The sequence below is a fragment of the Trichechus manatus genome, unplaced genomic scaffold (genome assembly GCF_000243295.1).
Source record: "Trichechus manatus latirostris isolate Lorelei unplaced genomic scaffold, TriManLat1.0 scaffold00015, whole genome shotgun sequence".
NCBI classification, from domain to species: Eukaryota; Metazoa; Chordata; class Mammalia; order Sirenia; family Trichechidae; genus Trichechus; species Trichechus manatus.
This window is the reverse complement of record NW_004443951.1, coordinates 15,907,488-15,931,388: the sequence shown is the minus strand read 5'-3', so window position 1 is coordinate 15,931,388 and position 23,901 is coordinate 15,907,488. Positions and strand designations below refer to the sequence as shown.

At 41.2% G+C, this 23,901-nt stretch overlaps 1 protein-coding gene across 12 annotated transcripts in view; it reads right to left on the bottom strand.

The window, feature by feature from the left end:
• SCMH1 (Scm polycomb group protein homolog 1) overlaps positions 1-23,901 on the bottom strand; it is a 240,650-nt gene that overhangs the window by 22,409 nt on the left and 194,340 nt on the right. For 11 of the 12 annotated variants that reach the window (XM_023727153.1, XM_023727151.1, XM_023727152.1 and 8 more), the window contains 4 exons: positions 18,713-18,945; positions 13,343-13,469; positions 4,850-5,050; positions 2,206-2,397 (listed from right to left, as the gene is read on the bottom strand). In XM_023727153.1, the coding sequence (XP_023582921.1) occupies positions 2,206-2,397; positions 4,850-5,050; positions 13,343-13,469; positions 18,713-18,945 (753 nt within the window). The remainder of the gene's footprint in view (positions 1-2,205; positions 2,398-4,849; positions 5,051-13,342; positions 13,470-18,712; positions 18,946-23,901) is intronic. The other variant, XM_023727157.1, reaches the window with a different exon arrangement.

The following is a 23,901-nucleotide window of genomic DNA, read 5'->3' as shown; positions in this document are numbered from 1 at the left end:
GGGTTGCTATGAGTCAGAATCTACTCATTGGGAATGGGTTTGGTTTTGGCATGCTTTTGGTGACTACATGCTATATTGGAAGGACATGATCTGTTGGGTTAAGGCTATAAGTGGTAGGGTAGTGAGGAGACCAAGCTGGAGGGAAGGGAGAGGCTCTCATAAGCCCCCAGATAACAGAAGTGGCACCTATGGCTGTCAGACTAGTAGGCAGTAGGGCAGGAGTGGTGAACACGAGACCCAAAGGGCAAAGCAAAAGACAGCCCTTGTACAGGTCAAGCTCTGTTACAGATCAGAGAAATGCAGCAAATGTTAAATAATAAGGGGGTAAAAAGGATTCGTAGGGAAGGCAGGTAGGTAGGCAGGCAGAGATAACAAGTTAAGGAGCACATGGGAGTTAGACGTCTAGGCAAGGCTCTGGCTTGTCTGGGCACAGCTAAAACATTCATTTCAGGGCAGCAAATAGAAACTAGGATGAGAGCGGCCAAATTGCTAAGCGCCCATTATGAGAAACGGGGCTTAGAGAACACAGGAAGGTGCAGAGAATTAGCTGCATTTGTCTGAAAATGGGGAAAGGTAAGGGTGGCAGCCAGTGGTGAAGGAGGAATCTGATACCCTTGGCCTTTGTCTCTTTCTTAGTTGGTGAGGCAAAAAGGAACAGAATTCCCAGGAAAGGTCATGCCCCAACCCCAAACTACCTTCATGACTGTAGGCCCATGCTGCACATCTCTGCCAGTCTCTGAATGCTGCCACTGGTACATTTCTCTTAGTTCTTAATGACAGCATTCCACTTAAGGATTCTGAGTTCCTATTTCTTTGAGAGCTCTCTCTTCAAAATAGTAGTCACATTCATGGCCATGCTACCCCTCCTTGTGTATCTGTTCTTTCAGAATACCAGGTAGGCCTAACTTCCATTACTGAAGTGCAGAGCAGAGTTTCTAAATGCCAATAGCTGAGATTATTTAACAACCTGCCTTTATCTACAGCAACTCCATCATGCCCAGTCCAGATTCCCAGTGCAACATTCTAAGCAAGCAAGTAAGAATGCCTTTTTCTGTTCTCAGAGATTCTGATGCTGAAAGAAAGCAATCTACAGCAGGTTAGGTGTGAAGTCCTCTCCGAAGAAAACAATGAATGAGGGTATGGCTGCACGCACTAGATGGTCTGATCCCCACAGAAGAGTATTTGAAATTCAGGTATCCTTTTGCCCTGCATACAAGTCACATAAGCAGTGCTTATTTGAGAGCAGAAGTATAGATGGAGGTGGGTAGACTGGGCAAGTAGTCACTTCCCTGAGCACATTCTTTAGAAGTAGCACTTTTACTGGAAGTGATTCTATTAAGACTATGATGAAAAGACAACAAGGAAGGCAGTGTGGGAGCAAAACCTGTGTAGAAGAAAGTCATAAGAGGGGATCTTTCCGATTGGTGCTCCCCCATCAACCGACAGTGCAGCCCCAGTGCTGACGGTACAACCTCTCCATCCCTCTGGCCAGGGGCACAGTCCACAGGACTCTTTAAAAAAGATCCTTCCTCCCTCTCTTAACAATGACCTACCTCACTATGTTTAGTGTCAAGCCTTCCTTGCTGCCCTGTCGTTGTGTGTCCTGGGCTCCAGGTCAGAGATGCCGAGTTCATTCACTCTTTCGAAAGTGCTTAGTCACTGGTCCAGCCACGTGGCACCCAATTTCCCACTGTGGGTCTGATACGTTAACTCAAAAAGTTATTTTCCAGCTTTCCAGTTACAAACAGCAGGAACTTGAATTGACTTGCTCAACTGGCAGTGCTGGAAGATTTAGGGCCATGTGCCAAGGGAAACAGTGGGTGGCCAATCACCAGGGAGCACATTTCTCGATCTGTAGCCTGATACTAAAACTTCCTGCTGGCAAAGGAGGTCTATGCTAGGTCTTTGCTGCCAGATTCACACTTGGAGATGTACTGTGCCTTCACGGTGGTTCCACATGCAGTTTGAAGCACAGAAGGGGAATTGTGAACTACCTCTTTTTAGGGATAAGGATTCGGAGGAATACAAAATCCCAAAGAGAGAGTAAAGATGAGAGGAGATTGAAAAATCCCAGATGTGGCAAAGTAAAGGGACAGAAGACGAGATCTCTGGATAGCAGGTGCCAAGCTAGCAGGTCTAGGCCCCCCTGATGTTGCTGCTCTCCCGGCCCCCCTCTCTCAGCCCAGGCCCCATCCCAGCTCCTACCTGGTAAATACCTGTCGTGGCTGTGGCTGTACTCTGTGGCAGTGAGTGACAAGTGAGTCTGCGTAAAGGGCTGGTTGCCAAACAGATTGTCACTACGAAGGTTGTGGCAGAGCTTCTCCAGGAAGCGGAGGACGTAGGTGATGCTGTTGACTGCTGGGAGGTTGAGGGTGTGCTGCTCCCGGTCAAACACGGCTGTGGAGTTAAGTAAACAGGGCTGAGCACGTCAGCCAGCAGCAGTAGGCAGGAGGAGTCTAGCCCATTGCTTGCCTCATGCTTTACCTCGTTGCACAAAGTCAATCAGTGCCTCAGGTTTCCTCCCTCCCTCCCTCCCTTGAGGGTTTTGATTTTTGTCTTCAACTCCAAAGAGTTCCTGGCTTGTAATAATGGATGCTGTCAGGCCCGGTTTGTTGCACCCTGGGCTCTGGAATGATTTCACCCAACCTGTGAAAACAACTGTGAACATAATTCTGTTTCATCACTTGGCTGGGTCTCGTCCAGGAAATCTATTTAGGATGCTATTTCCACAAGGAGTGCACAAGAACAGAGATGCTGGGCAGAAATGGAGAATACAGTCATTGTCAACAATATTTTGGGTATACAATTTCCAATCTGTATAAAAACCCACTGCCATCGAGTCAATTCCAACTCATAGCGATCCTGTAAGACAGAATAGAACTGCCCCACAGGGTTTCCAAGGCTGTAATCTTTATGGAAGCAGAATGCCACATCTTTCTCCCATGGAGCGGCTGGTGGGTTTGAACCACCAACCTTTCAGTTAGCAGCCATGTGCTTAACCACTGTGCCCCAATCTGTATAAGGGCAGTAGAATTTTGGCAACATTTGGAATGGTTCCATGCTTGGTTTTACTTTACTCCCTATCTATTACTATTAAACAAAGCATCAGAATAATCTATAAAAAGCAAGCATTTGTATATTTTTCTCTGAGGGCAACAAAAAAGTGGGGAGCTAGGTCCCTCTCAGGAATCAACTTTGAGGCAGAAGAAAAACCCTAGAGGGGTGTAGGTGATAGTATCTAAAGAGAGGCAGTAAAGAAGGCCAGGTCCCCACAGACTGTTGCACAGAAAAAAAGGAGAGACCATGGAGTGGCCTGGGCCTTAGAAGGGTCTTAAGGCTTAATTAATTCCCTGTGGTTTTTCAGTCTTCTATGGTAATTTCCTCTCTGGTGTTTTCATCCTACAGGCAGCCTATTACTCCCTATTCTGGGCTACCAAACCACCCTGTACACACTTCTCTATTATAACACTTCTCACAGTTTGCTGTTTATATTCTTCCTTTTCCACCAGGGCAGAGCCCAAGCCTGTTATCTTCTACTCTCCCCTTTTCCCCCAGTGTCTGATGTATAGTAAGTGCTCCATAAATATTTGCTAAAAGAATACAGCTTGGTTATTTATGGGGTCTGCTATGTTGGCTGGCTTTCCTGAGGATGGACACTGCAACTCCGTAGGAAAGATGGGCAGGGGAGTATGGAATAGTGTATAGGTAAGATTGAAAAGCTCTAGGTCAAGTCTTCACAGGTTTGGTGGGTAAAGAATAGGGTTTTGGACTTGGGAAAACTGATACAGAACCAGGGCACAGCAGAAAAAGTGAATATTCTCAGTGAAAACAAAAATACTGCACAGCTGACTCAAATTCTCAAGAAGAAAGAACGAACGAATGACTCTTCCCACTCCGCCTTGGGATTCAACTCCCTTGGATCAGGGCTGGCTTAGGACAGGGAAGCTAAGGAGTCAGCAGAATGAGGGAAGAGTTCATTGGCTCCCTGAAGCCAGGTGGGAGGCTGTGCAGTCTAGAGGAACCCTCCTGCTGCCACAATTGAGCCCCCTCCAGATTCTGTCTTCTGGAATGCCTTCAAGGCAACACTCATGTATTTTCTGTATAGGAGAGTTGAGCAGATAGATAGCACAGGAGTCTATTTAGAGGCTCAGTTAAGCAGAGTCTGTGTGGGTATTCTACTTGGCAGAGGTAATGTATGAGACTCAGAAGGGCCATGGAAGCTGAAGGTGAGGACTCTCTGAGGAATGGAATACCTTCACATTTCTTTAGAGTCTATAGGTGTGAAGTAGGAACCAGATGCCCTGTCAGAAATTAGCCACTTGAGAAGGCCTGTCCCTCTGGCTAGGTGGCTGTACCAGCCCAAGGGTGCTGTCATGGTTTGAATTATGTCCCCCCAAAAATGCATGTGTCAGTTTGGCTGGGCCATGATTCCTGGTATTGTGTGATTTTCCTATATGTTGTAAATCCTGCCTCTATGATGTTAATGATGGCAGTTGTGTTAGTAAGGCAGGACTCAGTCTACAAGACTGGACTGTGTCCTGAGGCAATCTCTTGAGATATAAGAGAGAAGTTAGCAGAGAGACGGGGGACCTCATACCATCAAGAAAGCAGTGCTGGGAGCAGAGCGCATCCTTTGGACTGGGGTCCCTGCACACAGAAGCTCCTAGTTTGGGGGAACACTGAAGAAAAGAAGGCCGACAGAGAGAAAAAGCCTTCCCCTGGAGCTGATGCCCTGAATTTGGACTTTTAGCCTACTTTAACTGTGAGGAAATAAACTTCTCTTCGTTAAAACCATCCACTTGTTGTGTTTCTGTTATAGCAGCACTAGATAACTAAGACAGGTGCTTACCTGAGATAACCTCACCGCCATGGCCCTGTTTGAGAAAGCTGAAGACAGTTTTCTGGTGATAAGCACAGTCGATGCAAGCCTGGACAGCCTGCTGCAACACCACAGAGGCGCGGGCTGGCCCAAAATGGTCAGGGAGCTGCTGGACCTTCTTCTTATCTAAGTGGGGGCCTGTGTTGCCATTCTTGTTCAAGTAAATACAAACTGCAGGAGACAAAGAATCAAAGAAGTTTAAAGAGTCTCTGGGGTAGAGAAGTCAGAGAAAAATGCTCCTTTCTGTCTTTTACACACTGGACTCTTGTCCCTAGCAGGATTCCCAGCTGCTAAGCTGGTAAAATGTGGGGGGTGGAGGGTAATGGCCAAGAAAAGGCTGCCAGCTGCTGCCAGCCGACACTGCATGACCAAAAGCTCTGGAAACACAGCTTGCTGGGAGAACAGCCCAGATCAAAAGCCAAGGCACAGAACATACACTTTGTCTCTTTTGTCACTAAGAAGAAAATCTAAATAATTCCCCACATGTATGTATGTATGTATTCATTTTCTCCACTTGGTTGTCTCACATATTCTTTTTATCTCTCACCTTTTATGTGTAAGCAGCTGTCGGGTCACGGCAATATTAGCGTGTGTGTGTGTGTGGCATTGGATTTAGGATGGCCATACCTCTGGTCACTTGCTTTACTTTCTGTTCTGGGCCTTGGAGTACCTTTGTTATCATCTACATCAATACTCAGGCCCAAAGAAAGTAGCAAAGATAGAAAAAACTGAAATTAAAAACAAAAAAGGAAGGGGTGGATCCTATATATATATTTGCTTGTTTCCGCAGTTTCTCCTGTCAAGACAGTCGGGCACTCTCCTAGTTGTCACCCTCCACCTGACACTGTGGTAGGGTCGGAGGAAGAGTCAGCACAGGAAAAAGAGGCAGTCCTAAACAGCTGTTTCCTCGGTCTCTGGAGGAGACCCACAGCAGCCTGCTTAGCAATGACATTCTCTCCCTGATCTGCCTTGCAGGTTCCCACTTGAGTAGGGGTACTCTTCTTTCTCCTACTGTGTGGCTCACTAACTGAAGGGTAGGAGAGCAGAGTCTCTTTTGCTATTAAAGGTTGAAAAAAGATCAGAGCAGTAGCTGTGTTGGCTGTGGATGGACTGCTGGCCTCCTTGGGCCTCAGGTTTACCTGTGTAAAGCAAGGGGCTGAGCCAGATGCTCTGAGGACTCTTCCGCCTTTATAATTTTAACTCTAAAGGGAAGCAACATGGGGAGAAGAGAAAGGAGAACAGAAAAGGGGGTGAGACATGTGGAAGGGGACAGGAGAAAAAGAAAGGAGGGAAAAAAAGAAAAAGGTGAAGAAGATGAACTGAACACATACATTTAACTGTGTTCTCTCCTGAAATCCACTAAGATGATAGCCAGATAACAAGACAGGTGACAACAACAGGATTTTGGAAGTTGGAAAGTAGGTTGGAAAAGTAACAGCTGACTTGGCAGACCCAAGAAAGCTGAATCTTAAACAGGAATGGGGAATGAAGAGAACCAAACAGTTTCATTTTATAATCCACACAATGCCCAGGAACTGGCAGACTAGGTGCCTCTGGAGGTGGGTGTGAAGGTAGGTCTAATAAATGAAGGACTGGTTGAAGCCTTTTAAGAAATAGCTGGGATTTCCATATGACTCTTTTAAGAAATAGTTAGGATTTCCAATATGACTCTTGCACTGAAAACAACTAAAAATGCAAGAATTCAGTGAGATAAGAAGAGTAATGAAAATAAATGGAAACATACGTCTATGACAAGACACTTAAAAGAATGTTCATATCTGTTTATTCGTAATAGCCTAAAACTAGAATCAACCCAAATATCCATCAACAAGAGACTAGATATGCAAGTTGTGAATTGCACACATACGTTTAACAGAATACCAACTTGGCAATAAACAAGAAAGAACTACTGATAGGCACAACGTGGGTGCTTCTCAAAAACATTATTTTGAGTGAAATAAAATCAGATACAAAACAGCATACATAGGATGATTCCATTTATATTAACTTCAAGAACAAAAAAAAAAAATAATTATGGTGACATAAATCAGAATAAAGGTGAGGAGTAGAGATTGACTATAAGGAGGCATGAGGGAACTTCTTGGTATGATAGAAACATCTTATATCTTGATTGGGGTTGTGGTTGCATGAATGTTTACATTTATTAAACTCACCAAAATTGTACATTGAAGATCTGTTCATTTCACTGTATGTAAATTTTACTTCAATTAAAAAAACACATACACACACACACAAAGGAAAAACATAACTAATCCAATAATAATTAAAAAAAAGAAATTCTACATGGATTAAAGAGTAAAATATAAAAGGCAAAACTATAGAATCTTTAGAAGACTGTGGCAGTTTTAACACATGGCCCCAAAATTCCTTGACACTCCTTTCATCAAGCTCTATGACACCTGACCAATAGACTGTGGCATAAATGACACTATGCCACTTTCTGGGTCCAGGGCTTAAGAAAATGGCAGTTTCCACTTCCTATCACTTGGGACACTTGCTCTAGGAACCAAACTACCATGTATGAAGAAGCACAAGTCACCCTGTGGAAAGGTCCATGTGGAGAGAAACCAACAGCCAGCACCAACTTGTCAGCCATGTAGTGGAAGTGGATCCCCGAGTCCTAGTCAAGCCGCCTCAGCTGTCACTGCAAGGAACGAAGACAAGCTGTCTCTGCCCACCCTGCCCACATTGTTGTCTTAAGCCATGAGGCTTTGTGGTTTGTTACACAGCAAAAGATTATTGCAGCAGATTCTGGTACTGGAAGTAGGGTGCTGTAGTTACAAAAACCTAACACACATGGCATTGGCTCTGGGGCAGAAAGAAGCATAAAGAGCCACAAAAAGAGTGTTAGTGAAAACTGAAGAGGCCTTAGAGTTCTAACAGAAGCTTAAAGGGCCTCAAGGAGGCTGTCAATAAGGACTGAAAGGAAAGTGAGGAAAATCTTATTGAAAGATTGTTAGGTAGTGGCAGAAAATTTGATAACACTAATATGCCTGCAATAACATGGAAAAAAAGGAAATGTACCTGATGAACTCAATGAAATAGCTAAGGAGATATTCGGACAAAGTAATGAAAGTACCAACTGGTTTCTTCTTACTGCCTGTGATAAAACACAAGATGAGAGAGATGACCTAAAAGAAAAAAAAAGGGCCCAGGACTTACGGAGTTCACCAAACTAAGAAAGGGTCTCAGAACCAAGATCAAATCCAAAAGGAGACAACAAAATCTTCTGTCAGATGTCAGAAAGATCAAAGGCTATGTTTCATAGACTCTTTCACACCAAAAGGCCCTCTAAGGACCTTAAGAGTATGCCTCGAAGATTGTCTCCCTTAAATAACAGGAATTCTAAGAATTTTAAGGGCATGATCCCACAGCTGCTGCACAGGAAGCCCAAAGTAGAGAAGGGTTTATCTTTAAGACGTTTGTGGTTGTGGCTTTTGTCTAATAAAGTGAACCCTGATAATATTCATGGAAAACCCCTCAAGTTTCTAAGAGAATCATTCTGGTGAAAGCACTGCCAGGTCAACCAAAAGGGACAGAGACGGTACGAAATGAAAAGAATCCTCTGGATCTCCCAATTTTTATAGGTAGGAAAAAGACTGAGATGATTCAGAGGACAAAATCAAGTGCCATGAAAACAACTCCAAAATAGAATTGGACCTAATTCAGGAGTTGGCAACATGTACCCAGTGGATTTCACAGTTTCTATAGACCAGTGACTGCTGTGTGCCTCCAGTTTTTCTTTTAAAGATATGGTAACTCATTGCCATTGAGGATTCCGACTATAGCAACACTTTAGGACACAACAGAACTGCCCCATAGGGTTTCCAAGGCTGTAAATCTTTATAAAAGCAGACTGCCACATCTTCCTCCCGCAGAGTGGCTGGTAGGTTTGAACCACCGACCTTTTGGTTCGCAGCTGAGTGCTTAACCACTGCACCACCAGGGCTCCTTAAAGATACGGTAGTATCTATAAAAGTTATCCTATGCCTATTCCACCACTGGGTGTGTGTGAAGTAGAAAACTTGTTTCTTTAGTTCACAGGTCTTCAAATCTAGAAGAATCACACTCAAGGAGCTGTTCCTGAGAAACTGCACCTGAGAAACCCCATGTGCTTTGGACCTGATTTAGATGATGAGATCCTGGACCTTGAGCCTGATATTATAAAGGGATGAAACTTCCAGAAATCTTGAGAGGGGAAGAATGAATTTTGCAGATGGAAAATATAAATAATTTATGTGCAGAGAGCAGACTAAGGTTGTATTAAATATGGTTCCACAACTCCTTGACACTCCTCTCAGCAAGAGGTGGGATTTTATTCCTCTCCTCTTGAATCTGGGATCAACAGAATATGGTGGAAATGATGCTATGCTAATTTCTGGGCTCAGGCCTTAAGAAAGTGGTGGCCTCTATTTCATGTCTCTTGGGACATTTGCTCTTGGTACCCAGACACATGCTGTGAGGAAGCCCAAGCTACTCTTTGGAGAGATCCATCTGGAGAAGAACCAATAGACACTGCCAATTTTGCTAGACAATGAATGGGCCATCTTAGAAGTGGATCCTCCAGCCCTAGTAGAGCCACCCTAGCTGATGCCACCTAGAGCAGGGATGAGCTGTCTAAATTTTATTATAGTTAAATATATCAATCTTTTCTCTTATGGTACTGCCTTGTTTAAAAAATCTTTCCCAATCTTGAGGTCACAGAAATATTTTCCTATCCTGTAATGTTTTGGTTTTCTATTGCATCCATGAAATCAGAATTGGATGCTATTAAAAAATCCAGAGAACAACAACAACAAAAATATCAAGCAAAGCCTAATCTCTAAGAGTAGAGAAGTAGAGTACAAGCATTTCCTAAATGTATTTGACCACATTAAAGTCTTTTTACGCAGAGCATTTCGCAGGACTGGTTTTCCACCAAATATGCTTTGGGAAATGCCACCGAAGTTAAAGATAATGATAATAAAAGAAATGAGACAGCAGAAATGAAAAACTCAATAAAAGGTCTAGAAGATATAGTTCAGGAAAGCTTGAAGAAAGTTGAGCAAAAAGATAAAGATATTAGGAGAGAAGGGATAAGAATATTAGAGGGCCATCTCAAGAAGTCCATCATCTGAATAACAGGTGTGCCAGAAAGAGTGAATAGGAGGAAAAAAAAAAAAGGAGACAATCACTGATGAAATAATTTTAGAAAATATCATGAAACTAAAGAATGGAATGGGCCTATCAAGTGTCTAGCATGACAGATGAAAATACTCTCATTCAAGGTGAAATTTCAGAATACTGGGGATGAAGAGAAGATTCAACAAGAATAAACAGGTTTTATACAAGATTAAGGATGTAAATCTAAGAAAGAGGAAGACACATGAAGTTGCACCCTGGGATCTAACAGAAAAGAGAAGTGGAGGGAATCCCAAGTAATTCAGAAGGCTCCAGAAGAGATTTCTTCTCGAGTATGACATGGATAGAATATCTAATGTCCTTGAACATAATGAGAGATATATACAATAGGAAGAGAGTTTAGGTTTGAACTGATAATAAGTACATAGAAAAATAAACAAATAACAAAGAAACCAACATGATAATTATTCCCCTGAAGATAAAATATTGCGCAACAACAACAAAGGAAAAGTAATCATAGTACACTACATGGCTCAATTGAGAAGAGCACTTAAATAGTTATAATAAGAAAAACACTAAATTTTGATCTAACCAAAGTTATAATATCACTGTACGGGGTAAGTATGTGTGAGTGGTGAAGGGGCAAGGAGATTAAGAAGAGTCAAATCCTCATCTACGATAGTGAGCAGTTGCAGAGTTTACATTAACTTTACCTAAAGAATTTGGTCTTTGTCCTTGGTTCCTGAGAGATAATCTCTAAAACCTTGGAATTTCCCCAGTAATCATAAATGTCTTTGATAAGGGTTCCAGGCCACGGTCTAATCTAACAGGTTATGCTAATGAAGTGACTCTTCGGTGGAGGGCTGGCCAGGCCTGAAAGACCCACCATGTGATATCAACCTTGTGATCACCTCACGATAGTGATCCACCTCAGGGAAGAGGGGCTGAAGTTTGCGTTATGTAATGAGGCCCCCAATAAGAGCTCTGGACATGGAAGCTCCATGAGCTTCCTGGTTGGCCAAAGACATCTGTTCTCAAGAGGGTGATGTGCCCTCTTTGGGACATGGAAGCTCCATGTTGGAAATCATCTTAGACCTTATTCTATGTATCTCTTCTTTGTGCTGATCTTGATTTATATCCTTTTATAATAAAGCTGTAATAATAAGTATAGCTCTTTCGATGAGTTCTATTAGTCATTCTAGAGAATTATCGAGCCTGAGGGAGCAGTGGGAGCCAGGAGGTCAGAAGTATGTGTTGGGGTTGGCGACCCCTGAGCTTACAGCCCATGTCCTGAGAGGTAGTAGGAACCTCCAAATTTGTAGCCAGCATGTTAGAAGTGAGGGGTGCCCTTGGGGAGTCCCAAGCTTGTGGCTGGCATTTGAAATCTTGGGCCAACTTGGCAGTCTCCTGGGCTGTGTCCTTTAAGTTGTAAGGTCTGACCTAGCTCTAGGTGTTCAGGGTGCAGAGGTGCTGCATGTGCAACTGGTGTCAGAACAGAAGTGGCAGAGAAGTGAGAGGTGTGATTTATTTGATTTCCCTACAACAGTCAGTAGAAAAATGCCTAAAGCTGAAAAAAATAGCAATATAAACATGTTATTTAGACATATGAGGATAAATAAAAGAATCAACTGAATTGAAAGTGATTGCTTCTGGGGAGCAGTAAGCAGCAGGGGGCCGAAGGGAGTTTGTTTTGTTTTTGTAATAAGTCTTGTAGATCTATTGTTTCTTTAAACTGTAAGTATGTATAACTCTGATAAAAATAAAAATAATTTTATAAAAGTTTCTACAGTTAAAAAAATCAAAGGTAGCTAATAAAGGATACCATGTGGTACATCGGATTAAATTTAAGACAGTTTTTATTGTTAACATTTGAAACGACAATAAAGGTAACTTGGACTAGTAATTCTATCATTGTATAGACGTAGAAACTGAGGCTCAGAGAGGAAAGCAATGTCAAGGTCACACAGCGTGAGCCAGGGCCCAATCAGAAGACAGTGATACAACGATCAGTCAAGACTGCTATAGCCTGGCCAGGAGCCCACAATACAACGGAAGTTCCCACTTTATCTAGGCTATGAAATTCAGGGCAAATGAGGGACGCCAGCCCAGTGACTGCCAGCATCATTTAAAAGGAAAAGTGAGGCATAACCATGAAGCTCCTGCTGTGTGAGTGTTCCTGGTATTGTTGAAAAGGCACCTAAGTGGTATCTAGAATGATGTGTGGTAAATGAAGCAGGTATACAGGCATCTAGGGGCATGTCATGATGTTGGAAAATAATCAATACTTTCACCAAAATGCTCATTTGTCCTTACTTCCTCATCTATGAAGCTCAGGGACAAAGGTCACTATTCATTAATATAATGACACTTTTGGACTAAACAAACCCAGTAACTGGTTGGAGCTAGATGCAGGTAACATATTTGGAGAAATCATGTGATAGGACCCTGACTAGAGCTGGACACACATACTACAGGTAGGCTCTCTTGTCTTCTAAAGGTCATTTAGAGAGGATTCTAAGGCTGGGCCTTCCCTTCAAGCTCTAACATTCTACAATTTGGGCCAAGATACTTGATCCTTTAAGAAAAAGACCACCCTAACTTCCATGGGCATCATCCCAACTGCTTAGACTTCCCTAAAGAAGATGAAGTGTCTGCAGAGTAACTAGAGTAAGGTTTTCACACATGCATCTTAACTTACAGATAAAAAAATGAGTATTTTTCTTTATAGTTACCCCATTGGGAGGTTGTGTATTTATTCTAAGAGGTAGCTCCTACAGAGACTTTCATAAATAGTTTATAAAATGGGAACAGATACACATAACCCAGATTGATTACCCGCCCACCTCAGCCACCAGATTTTGCTTTGAATCAACCATTCATTGGTTCCTCTCCAAAATCAACCACTTTCATAGCACCAAGATTTGCCACAATCATTGATGTTGAAAAAATATCAGAGAAGCCTCAGACATATTTGAGTGCTGGCAACACTACTGAGATAAGCACATGGTCTCTGGAAAGAAGTAAGCACCCCTAACTAAGAAGGATGTGTATTATTACAAACTGGGCCAGAGATTGCCTGGTGCTGGCCTGGCTCCCACCCAGCTCTCGAACCCAGAGTTCACAGAACACCTACCCACATTTCTTTGATTGTTTTGACAGGTTTTGCTGAGGCTATTTCAAATGCCAAAGATACATATGTTTTAAAAGACTCTGCTTAGGTTTATAAATGGACAAGGGGCTAATTACTGGTGTGAGACAAAGAGAACATACAGATGTTGGGGCCTGGGGCTTGCTGCAGCTAGTCTCGTGATCTGCTCTTACCTGTGGGGGCCTGCATGGCAGAGCTGGGGATAGTGGCAGCATCTTGGGGCACAGTGCTGGTATCCGGTTCAGGGGTGCTGGTTGTTGGTGAGGTGGGTGGTGGGTTCAGCAAAGTCCGAGGTTTTCTCTGTCAAAATGGATGGGGAAAAGTTTGCTACCCATGATATGTAACTTGTCTTTTCGTTCCTCTAGTTCTAGGACTTAATTCACCTATGAAACTAAAATATATCTGTAGATAGGACTGTGTTTTATCTTTGTTTTCCACATAGCATCTGGCCCAGTGCTGTGCATACAGTAAACATTTTTTGAATCTATGTACAAGATTCTGGGCTCTGTAGAGCCAGAGCTAACTCACTGACTTTCATACTAGAGTCCATATCATAATATGAAGTTCCAGACTCTTTACTGGTTGGATGGATAAAAGCAAAAAGGATAAAAAAGGAAAAAAAGGATTGTTGTGGCTTAAATCTACTTTGTTATTACTTTGTACTTTATTTCTCTCTCTATATAAGTAGAAACAGCCCCTCCCCTAACTCTAAATTATTTTCCCCTGCCTACCTGTTCAGCTCATTATCTGCCATTCTTATCTTAGACTTTATACTCCAGCAATATCTAATTGCATTACTTCTCTAAAAACCATGCAGTTTTACCTGGTCTATACCTTTACGACAAATAAACTGTCCCTTCTGCCTAGAATGCCCTTTCCGCCTTTTATAACCTTAAAAATTTCTGCTCATCCAGGGAGTTTTTACAGACATCCCCAATTAATTACTGTCTCTTTTATGCTACCTCTGCACTTCGTATTGCTGCATTTATCACAATGTACTGTCATTATATATTTACATACTGGTGTCCCCTATTAGCCTGGAGCCCCTTAGGGGTTTGATTCTGAATACCATGCTTAGCATGGTATTTGGAATACAGTAGGCATCAATAAATGTTTTTTCAATGAAGACAGTGTAAATCACCAATAATGGGAGAAGTAATAAAGACAATTTAAGAGAAATCTAGTATCTCCTCTATCCTATTCAGGGCAGTCCCCAGGGGACAGTATATAAGATATCGGAAGGTTCTTTCCAAGAAGAAGTTTTTAAAAAAGCCTTTCTGAATGCAGGGAAAACACAGCCATCACCAAGATCCAGAAATCTCTTTTTTACAAAATGGCCTATGTAGGGTTCACTGCTGAGAGCTATACAAACCAATCTGCCTTGTAGGAGTGTATTACGTAAAGAGATAGCACTGAGGAAAGCAGACATACATAAGGATGGTTTTGCTTGTAAAAGCAATCATGCAAACCCTCATGAAACATTACAAGCACACATGGTACATGTTTTTTGATACTGGTAAAAGTAAAATCCAAGTAAGTAATGAGTGAGGGAAGAAGGGAAATAGCAGAGCAACTTCACCAAGTTGGTGGTAGAATTTCATGGGCTCCCTAAAGAAAGAAGCTGGTGAATTAGATGCCCAAAATTTGTAGAAGAAAGCAGAAAATGGAAGGCATTATTCCTACTTGAGATGCAATTTTTTTACATGTATTTAGATGTATCTACTCCCATATCATCTCATCTCCATTTTACAGATGAGAAAACTGGGACCCAGAGTCTTACCCAAAGAAATAACTCCAAAGTCACACAACTGTAAAAAATGAAGATAAGATTTAAACCTAAGAAAGATTAGTCCAAAGGACTAATGGACCAGAACTACCATGGCCTCCACCAGACTGAGTCCAGTACAACTACATGGTGCCTGGCTACCACCACTGACTGCTCTGACAGGGATCACAATAGAGGGTCTCAGACAGAGCTGGAGAAAAATGCAGAACAAAATTCTAACTCACAAAAAAAAGACCTGACTTACTGGCCTGATAGAGACTGGAGAAACTCCAAGAGTATGGCCCCTGGACACCATTTTGGCTCAGTAATGAAGTCACTCCTGAGGTTTACCCTTCATCCAAAGATTAGACAGGCCCATAAAACAAAACGAGACTAAAGGGGCACACCAGCCCAGGGGAGGGAGCAGAAGGCAGGAGGGGACAGGAAAGCTGGTAATAGGGGACCCAAGGTCAAGAAGGGAGAGTGCTGACATATTGTGGGGTTGGTAACAAATGTCACAAACCAATATGTGTACTAATTGTTTAATGAGAAGCTAGTTTGTTCTGTAAACCTTCGTCTAAAGTACAATAAAAACAAAACAAAAACAAAAAGCCTGTCAATCTGTTGAGGGCAGTGGGTCTTAAAAAAAAAAAAAAAGATTTAAACCTAAGTGTTTCTGGCCTCAAAGCCTAATCTCTAGCCATAAGACCACTTCTCTTTTGAAAGGAATATAAAGCTCATGGGTGAAGTGGAAGACACATACACTTGTAGGGGAAAGCAATAGGAAGGTATAGGGAGGGGAATTAGGGAGTCAAATGCTATGACATAAAATACAGGGTAAGGTGAATATTATTGTTATCAAGAGGGCTGGAAAGGAAGAGGACTTTGGCTACAATGTTTGGGACTGCCTGAGGGAGCAGAGCAGAGGCAATCAAAGAATCATAACTCTTGGGTTTTGAAGGATCTTAAAGGCCACTTAAATGGACTAAAGCAAAAGCTAAGAAGTTTCCTGAACACAACCAAACACTTGGAGGGACAGAGTAGCTGGGACTGGGGGTCTACGGACCATGGTTTCGGGGGATATCTAGGTCAATTGGTAAAACAAAGTTTATTAAGAAAATATTCTGCATCCCACTTTGGTGAGTGGTGTCTGGGGTCTTAAAAGCTTGCAAGTGGCCATTTAAAATGCATCAATTGGTCCCAACCTACTCGGAGCAAAGGAGAATGAAGAACACCAAAGACACAAGGAAAATATTAGCCCAAGAGACAAAAGGCCCACATAAACCAGAGTCTCCATCAGCCTGAGACCAGAAGAACTAGATGGTACCCAGCTACTATCAATGACTGTCCTGACAGGGAACACAACAGAGAGTCCCTGATGGAGTGGGAGAAAAGTATGGAGCAGAACTCAAATTCATGTAATAAAGCCAGACTGAATGGTCTGACTGAGAATGGAGGAACCTCAGAAGACACGGCCTCCAGACACTCTGTTAACCCAGAACTAAAACCATTCCCAAAGCCCACTCTTCAGACAAAGACTGGACTATAAGACATAAAATAATACTCGTGAAGAGTGTGCTTCTTAGTTCAAGCAGATACACGAGACCAAATGGGCGGCTCTTGTCCGGAGGCAGGATGAGAAGGCAGGAAGGGACACAAACTGGTTGAATGGACACAAGAAACCCAGTGTGGAAAGGGGGAGTGTGCTGTCACATTATAGGGGCTGCAACTAATGTGACATAAGAATATGTGTATAAATTTTTGTATGAGAAATTAACTTGAGCTGTAAACTTTCACCTAAGCACAATTAAAAAAAAAAAAAAGCCATTTAATCCAACTCTCTCTCTAATCCTTCCATTTTCTTCTCCCTGTAAACATCCCTTGCATATATTCATCCAGTCCCTGATGAAATACCTATAGTGATAAGGGCTCACTACTTCCATTATTGGATAGATTTAACTGTTCCTTTTATGTTAAGACAAAACCTGTATGTTTGAATTTCTGCTTATTGGTCTGGTTCTGTCTTTGGAGTCCCACAAACAAGTTAGCTCCTGACTGTCCTCAAGATGTTCTTATATCTCCAGAGCATGGCTTCTCTGGACCCAGCATCCTCAGGACCTTTAGCATCTCCTCTACAACATGAGAGTGAAAGGAGAATAATGGAGACTAAAATGAAACAGGACCTGAGTTAGGAGTCAGTGGTAATGGATCAGGAGGACATTATGTGTTATACAGGAAGATCAGGATGTGACATCAAGAATTCAAAGCCAATAAATAAGAGACAACTGAGATTGGTAACATCATCACTACAATCATCCATCTGTCCATCTGTCCGTCCGTCTTCCATCCACTCATCCATCCATCCATTCATCCATCCATCTTACATTTACTGAACATCTCCAAAGAGATTGAGATGCAAGGCACTGTAAGAGAAAGCGAGAAGAAAGATTAGGTTCTTAACCTTGAGGAGCTTATACTCCAGAAGGACTAAAGTCAGCTGGAGCTGCTAAACAACCAACCAACCAAACAAGCAAACAACCTAGGGAAGAATTTATGAGACTGTGGAATGGAATGCTCAGGAAGAAGTGGGTATCATTTTCACATTGGAACTCAGGTAGTTCAGGAGGGAGATTCAGAGGGATCCCCTGACAGTCAGGAAGTAAGCTGTGAAGGTGATGCCAAAGGAGGCCCCAGAGAAGCAGCTGAAGAACCTTCTCTCCACATCAATGGTTTCCCTAGGGAAGATACAAATGAAGAATTGGCCTGAAGAACTGCCATAACTAAGAGGAAATGGAAACTGGTACTTTCAGTGACAGTGCTCAGTGAAGCCTGACTCAGCAATCTTGTGCTAAGTTAGAGGTAAGTGTTATCTCCCTCAGGAAATGTGAGACAGGGAATATGTGATAGGGCAGTAGTGACCATGGAAATAGAAGATCTAGGGATACATTTCTGCAGCCTTTGCCATTTATTAGCTATGTGATCTTAGGAAAGTAATTTCACATCCCTAAGTCTCAGATTACTTAACTATAAAATAAGGTTAAAACTACTTATCTCCTAGGGTTTTGTAAAGATCATGTGTGCTATGTATGCAGTGGTGTCTAACACAAAGCCTGCTACCTAGTAGGTATTCAATACACAAACACACACACATACATATTTTAAAGAGGGAGCAGAGGTAGAAAAAGAAATGCATTTACAGTCAATTTGCCCTCTCTCTTCACATGCCTGAGCATCTACTCTGGGAAGGTTAACATGGAGCATGCCCTCCATCTATGGAAGAAGTTAGATGAGAATCCCCTCATGTGAATGCCACATTGTTACACAAATAACGTGCGCCTTCTATGTTGGTTTGCCAACCGTGCCTTTCCCCTGCGAAGTATTTTCATAAGCGCTGCTATGCTAATTTTTTTTACATGTTACAGCAACACTCTACTTATTCTACAGTAACATGTAAAAAAAAAAATGGCATACCAGCACTTATGAAAATACCTTATGGGGGAAGGGTGCGGTTGGCAAACAAATGTAGAAGGCGCATGTTATTTGCATAAAAATACAGTAACTTACGAAGTCGAAATTTGTTTCTTATCCCCATCATCCTATCTCTAATATTATCAACTCCCAGGTAAGTAGGGATGACGATCTAGGAGATTTGTTTTAAAAGCATACACAAGGTGGAGAATAGGATCAGATATGCCCCTTTCCAAGATGGATGAATGTGGATGAGTTATCCTATTATAACCTCTTATCCCTTTCTGTATGAACCCAAATTTTTACCTACCTTACTGCCAGGTTTGGGACCCCTCTTCTTTGGGAATTTCAAAGGTTCAGCTGACTTAGATGGGGTAGAGATGGGATGGGGAATTAGGGTCTTGGGTGTCCGGCCCCGTTTCTTTCCTGGTTTACGCCCCTTCTGCCCTGGTTGATGCTCCAAGATAGTTTTGGTGCTGCTATGGATGCTGGGCTTCTCAGTGTTCACATCAGATGCAGGATAGGGATTCTTTGGAATCACAACTGCAAGAAAAAGATTCATTCTATTACCCTCTCCTCCCACCTGCATTCCCATCCCAGTCAGAAGAAAAAAGGACTTGCTACTTCCACTTGGATAGTAGAAGCTAGTTTCCTGACATTTGACCCAAATGTTTGATTAATCTCAGAAGAGAATTAAAATTAGACTGGCTAGAATTAAAGATTTTTAATTATTTCTGGCAGATAAGGGAGGAAAAAAAAGCACTAATTTTTTTTCTCCCCAAGTCATCTTAGAGAAGCATTATGACCTAAATCAAGTTGAAGCATATAAACAAAACCATAGGCTGGCTTAAAGTTGGAACGTCTCTTAGAATCCTTTCCTGCTAGAATGAAAATGGGAAGCTCAGAAGAGGAAGTGATGCATTCCCTAGGTTACGGTGAGTTGAGATAAAGACTAAAGTTTTGAAACTGGGCTCTAATACTAAGCCAGGGATTTTCTACATCAATCTTCTTGAGGTTTTAGTGTGATTACTGCAGTGAGGAGTACTGCAACACATGGAAGTATAAATCTGATAGCATCTCTCCTTACCTTAAAAATCTTTGCTCCCTATTAACTTTAACGTAACATCCAAATTCTTTATGCTGATATCCAAGGACTTTTGTGAATCTCTAGTTATGTCATTCCCTGTCATCTACCCCTACATTCTAGCCCACTGTTTTCTGAACACCATTCCTTCACATATGCTAAGCTCTCTATTATTCTCAATCAGATATACCAATACTCATTTTCAAAACTCAGCTCAAGGGACACCTCCTTATTGAGGCCTTCTCTGACCAGTACCCAACCAAGTCAGTGCCCCCATCTCCAAAGCACTATGTAGACAACTCTGTTAAAGCACTTTTCAGTTTTACTCCAATTATTTGTCTCCTCCTTAAGTTGAGTATTATTTGAGGTAAGGAACAGCTAATTCATTCCACAAATAGTTATTGAGCACTGTTCTAAGCCCTGGGGATAGAAGAGTGAACAAAACAGTTTGCACTCTCATCTCACTTCCTGGTGGGGGGGCGGGGAGGAGGTGAGCAGAAAATAAATAAATATATAATATAATGTCATATAATGGTAAGTGCTATAATTAAAACTAAAGCAAAGTAAGGAGAGAGAGTAAGAGTGATAAGGAAAGTTCTCTGTAAGGAGGTGACATTTGCACTGAGTCCCCAAATGAGGAAAAGGTACAAGTCTTATGAAGATCTGAGAGAAAAGCCTTCCAAGTAGAGGGTATAACAAGTGCAAAGATTCCGAGATGGTAAGTATGACTGGAATTGAGTGAGCAAAGGGTAGAGTGGAGGGAAATTAGGCTAGAAAAGGAGTAGCAGTAAGACCACATAGGCTGTGAAAATCAATTTGAACTTATTCTAAGTATGAAGGGAAGTCACTGGAGGTCTTTGTGCAGGAGAGTGACAGGATGTACTTAAAAGAAACATTCTGGTTGCTCTGTGAGGGGAGTAAGAGTAGAATTAGGGAGATTAGTTAATAAACTATTGCAGTGGTTAGGTAGAAGATAACAAGGAACCTTGATGCTTCCAGGTTGGATATAATATATTGCGGCAGTGAAAAGTTGCTGATGCAACAACAGAAAAACCAAGTATATTATTTTAAAACACACTGTAGAGCTGTAGAAATCATGAGGATTAGAGGAACTGAAAATTCCAGACATGGGGGAGCCCTTCTGAGGTAGCTGACATTGTTTTCTTTCCTGAGAGCATTTGCTAATTTTGGGCATGAACTGAAGATTAGGCTTGGCTCATGCAGAGGAGCTTTACTAGTGGAAAGAGAAACAAGAAAGGCTTCTGTGACAGACTGGAAACTGGAGGACCCCACATGTGTGGTCCATTTTTCCCATGGGATATTTGCTGAGTTCTGAGCCTGTACATGGAAGCAGAAAAGCTAGGCTAAGAGCTTCTAAAAGAGAGAATGAAATCTCCCATAATCTTGCAGTTTTAGGAGACAAGATCCCACTAGAAGGGGGAGCCTACCTCAAACACATAGCTGATCTCCTCTTTAAGATATATGCTATATTTTGAAACTGTAGGGAGTGAGAAGTGAAATAATTAAGCCCTCAAAGCTTTCAAGGACAGAACAATTTGTTACAGTTTTTCAGGGCTGAGGAGACAGAGACCTGTTAGTTTCTCAATCTAAGCACAAGAGGGCCCAGGTCCAAAGAAAAAGGATAAACCAGAGGCACAATCCAGCTCTGGTCTAGCTCAATCCGTGATTAGCTTCAGGAGATCAGGCCTTTAACCTATTATCCTTACAGGAGAAATAAAGAATTCTTTCTGATGGAAGATATAAGCTGGAGCCTTGACAGTTCATTTCTATAAAATGTCCAGCATATAATAAAAAATTATTAGATACAAAAAGGAGCAGAACAATGTAATTGGTAATCAGGAGAAAAATACAAGCAACAGAAGGAGATCCATATATGATCCAGATAATGGAACAAACACATAGACTTTAAAATACCATTATTAATATGTTAAATAAAATACAAAAAATGAACAAAATATGAGAAAAGATAAATAATACAGAAAATCTGAATCTATAAAAAAATTAAATGGACATCCTAGAAATAAAAAATACAATATTAGAAATTAAGTACTCATTGGATGAGTTTAAGGGCAGATAAGATTCAGCAAAAGACAGAATAGATAATCTTGAAGAAAGATCAATGCAAAACATACAAAATGAAGCATAGTGAGAAAACAAAAACGGAAAAAAATTAGAGCATTAGAGACATATGAGTCATAGTAGATCTAAAATATGAGTAACAGCAATCCCAGAGAGAGAAGACAGACGAGGTAGAAGAACTACCTAAAGAGGTAATGGTTGAGATTTTCCCAAGACCAATGAAAGACATCAACCCACAGATTCAAGGAGCTCAGCAATCCACAAGCAGAAAAAATACGAAGAAAACCACACTAAGATACATTATCGTCAAAGTGCTGAAAATAAAAGATAAAATACAACTGAAATGAATAAGAGAGAAGAAAGACAAAGGGAAATTCTTAAAAGCACTATATTAAAAGAGAAAAAAGAAGCATTACTCTTATGTTGTTTTTATTAGGTGCCATCGAGTCGGTTCCGACTCAGTGACCCTCTGTACAACAGAACGAAACACTGCCTGGTCCTGCACCATCCTCACAATAATTGCTATGTTTGAGCCCATTGTTGCAGCCACTCTGTCAATGAACCTCATTGAAGGTCTTCCTCTTTTTCACTGACTCTCTACCTTACCAAGCATGATGTCCTTTTCCAGGGACTGGTCCCTCCTGATAACATGTCCAAAGTACATGAGACATAGTCTTGCCATCCTCGCTTCCAAGGAGCACTCTGGCTGTACTTCTTCCAAGACAGACTTGTTCATTCTTCTGGCAGTCCATTGTATATTCAATATTCTTTGTCAACATCATAATTCAAAGGCATCAATTCTTCTTTGGTCTTTCTTCTTCATTGTCCAGCTTTCACATGCATCTGAGGTGACTGAAAATATCATGGCTTGGGTCAGGCTCACCTTAGTTTCTAAAAGTGACATCTTTGCTTTTCAACACTTTAGAGAAGTCTTTTGCAGCAGATACGCCCAATGCAATATGTTGTTTTATTTCTTGACTGTTGCTTCCACGGGCATTGATTGTGGATCCAAGAAAAATGAAATCCTTGACAACTCAATATTTTCTTTGATTATCATGATGTTGCTTACTGGTCCAGTTGGCCAATAACATAGGAACAACAATAAGACTGATAGGTGACTTTTCAACAGAAACTATGGAAGCTAAAGTAATAGAATGGCTTATTAAAAGTGCTGAAAGAATTAAACTGCCAACCTAGAGTTTTATACCCAGTGAAAGTATCCTTCAAAAATAAAGATGAATATAATGATATTTTCAGGCAAATCAAAGCTGATAGAATTAGTCACCAGTAGATCTAAACTACAGGAAATAAAAAGGAAGTTCTTTGGACTGAAGGAAAATGATCCCAGATGGAGGCATGGAACTGCAAGAAGGAATGAAGAGCAGAAGATACAGTAACAGTAAACACATAAGTAGATACAAAAGAATATTCACTATATGGAAGTAGGGGGGTGGGTAAATGGAGCCAAATTTTGATAAGGATTTTGCATTATTTAAGAAGTGGTTGCAGTGCTTATTTAAAGTAGACTTTGATAAATCAAGGATGCACAGGGTAGCCAATTAAAGAATTATACTAAGAAGAGGATAAAAATGGAATAATAAAATATACTTGATTAATCCAAAAGAAGGCAAGGAAGTAACAATAAAGAAATAAGGAACAACTCAGCCAAATAGAAAACAAAAAAGTAAAATGCAAAATGGAAGACTTAACCCCAAATAAATAAACAATTACATTAAACATAAGTGGATTAAGTAAATCAATTAATAGGAAAAAATTAATACTGGACCAAAAACCCAACAACACAAAAACCAATTATGTTTTGTTGAAAAGAGAGCCTTAAAATTTAAGTACAACTGAAATATAAAGACACAGGATGGAAGAATGGAAAATATATGCCCTGTAAACATTAACCAAAAGGAAGTTGGTATGGCTCTATTAATATCAGATAGACTAGTCTAGGTGCTAGAAATGTATAAAATGTATAGAAAAAACAGACAAACAAAAAAAAGACAAGATAATAGTGAACTGGAATCTCAGAATAGTGGAGAAGATGAGAAGTTGTTGGATTCAGAATACATGTCGAAGAAACAGCTAACATGATTGGAGGTCAGTGAACAAAAAATTAGCAAACAGAAAACATTAAATTATATTCAATGCAGTATGAAAGAGAACAGTCAAAGATGATCCAACATTATTGGCTTGAGCAACTGGGAGAACAATGATGCCATTTATTGGGATGGAAAATCCTGCAAAAGGAAATCAAGAGTTCAGTTTTAAAACATGTTTATTATGAGATGCTTTTTTTTTTTTTTTTT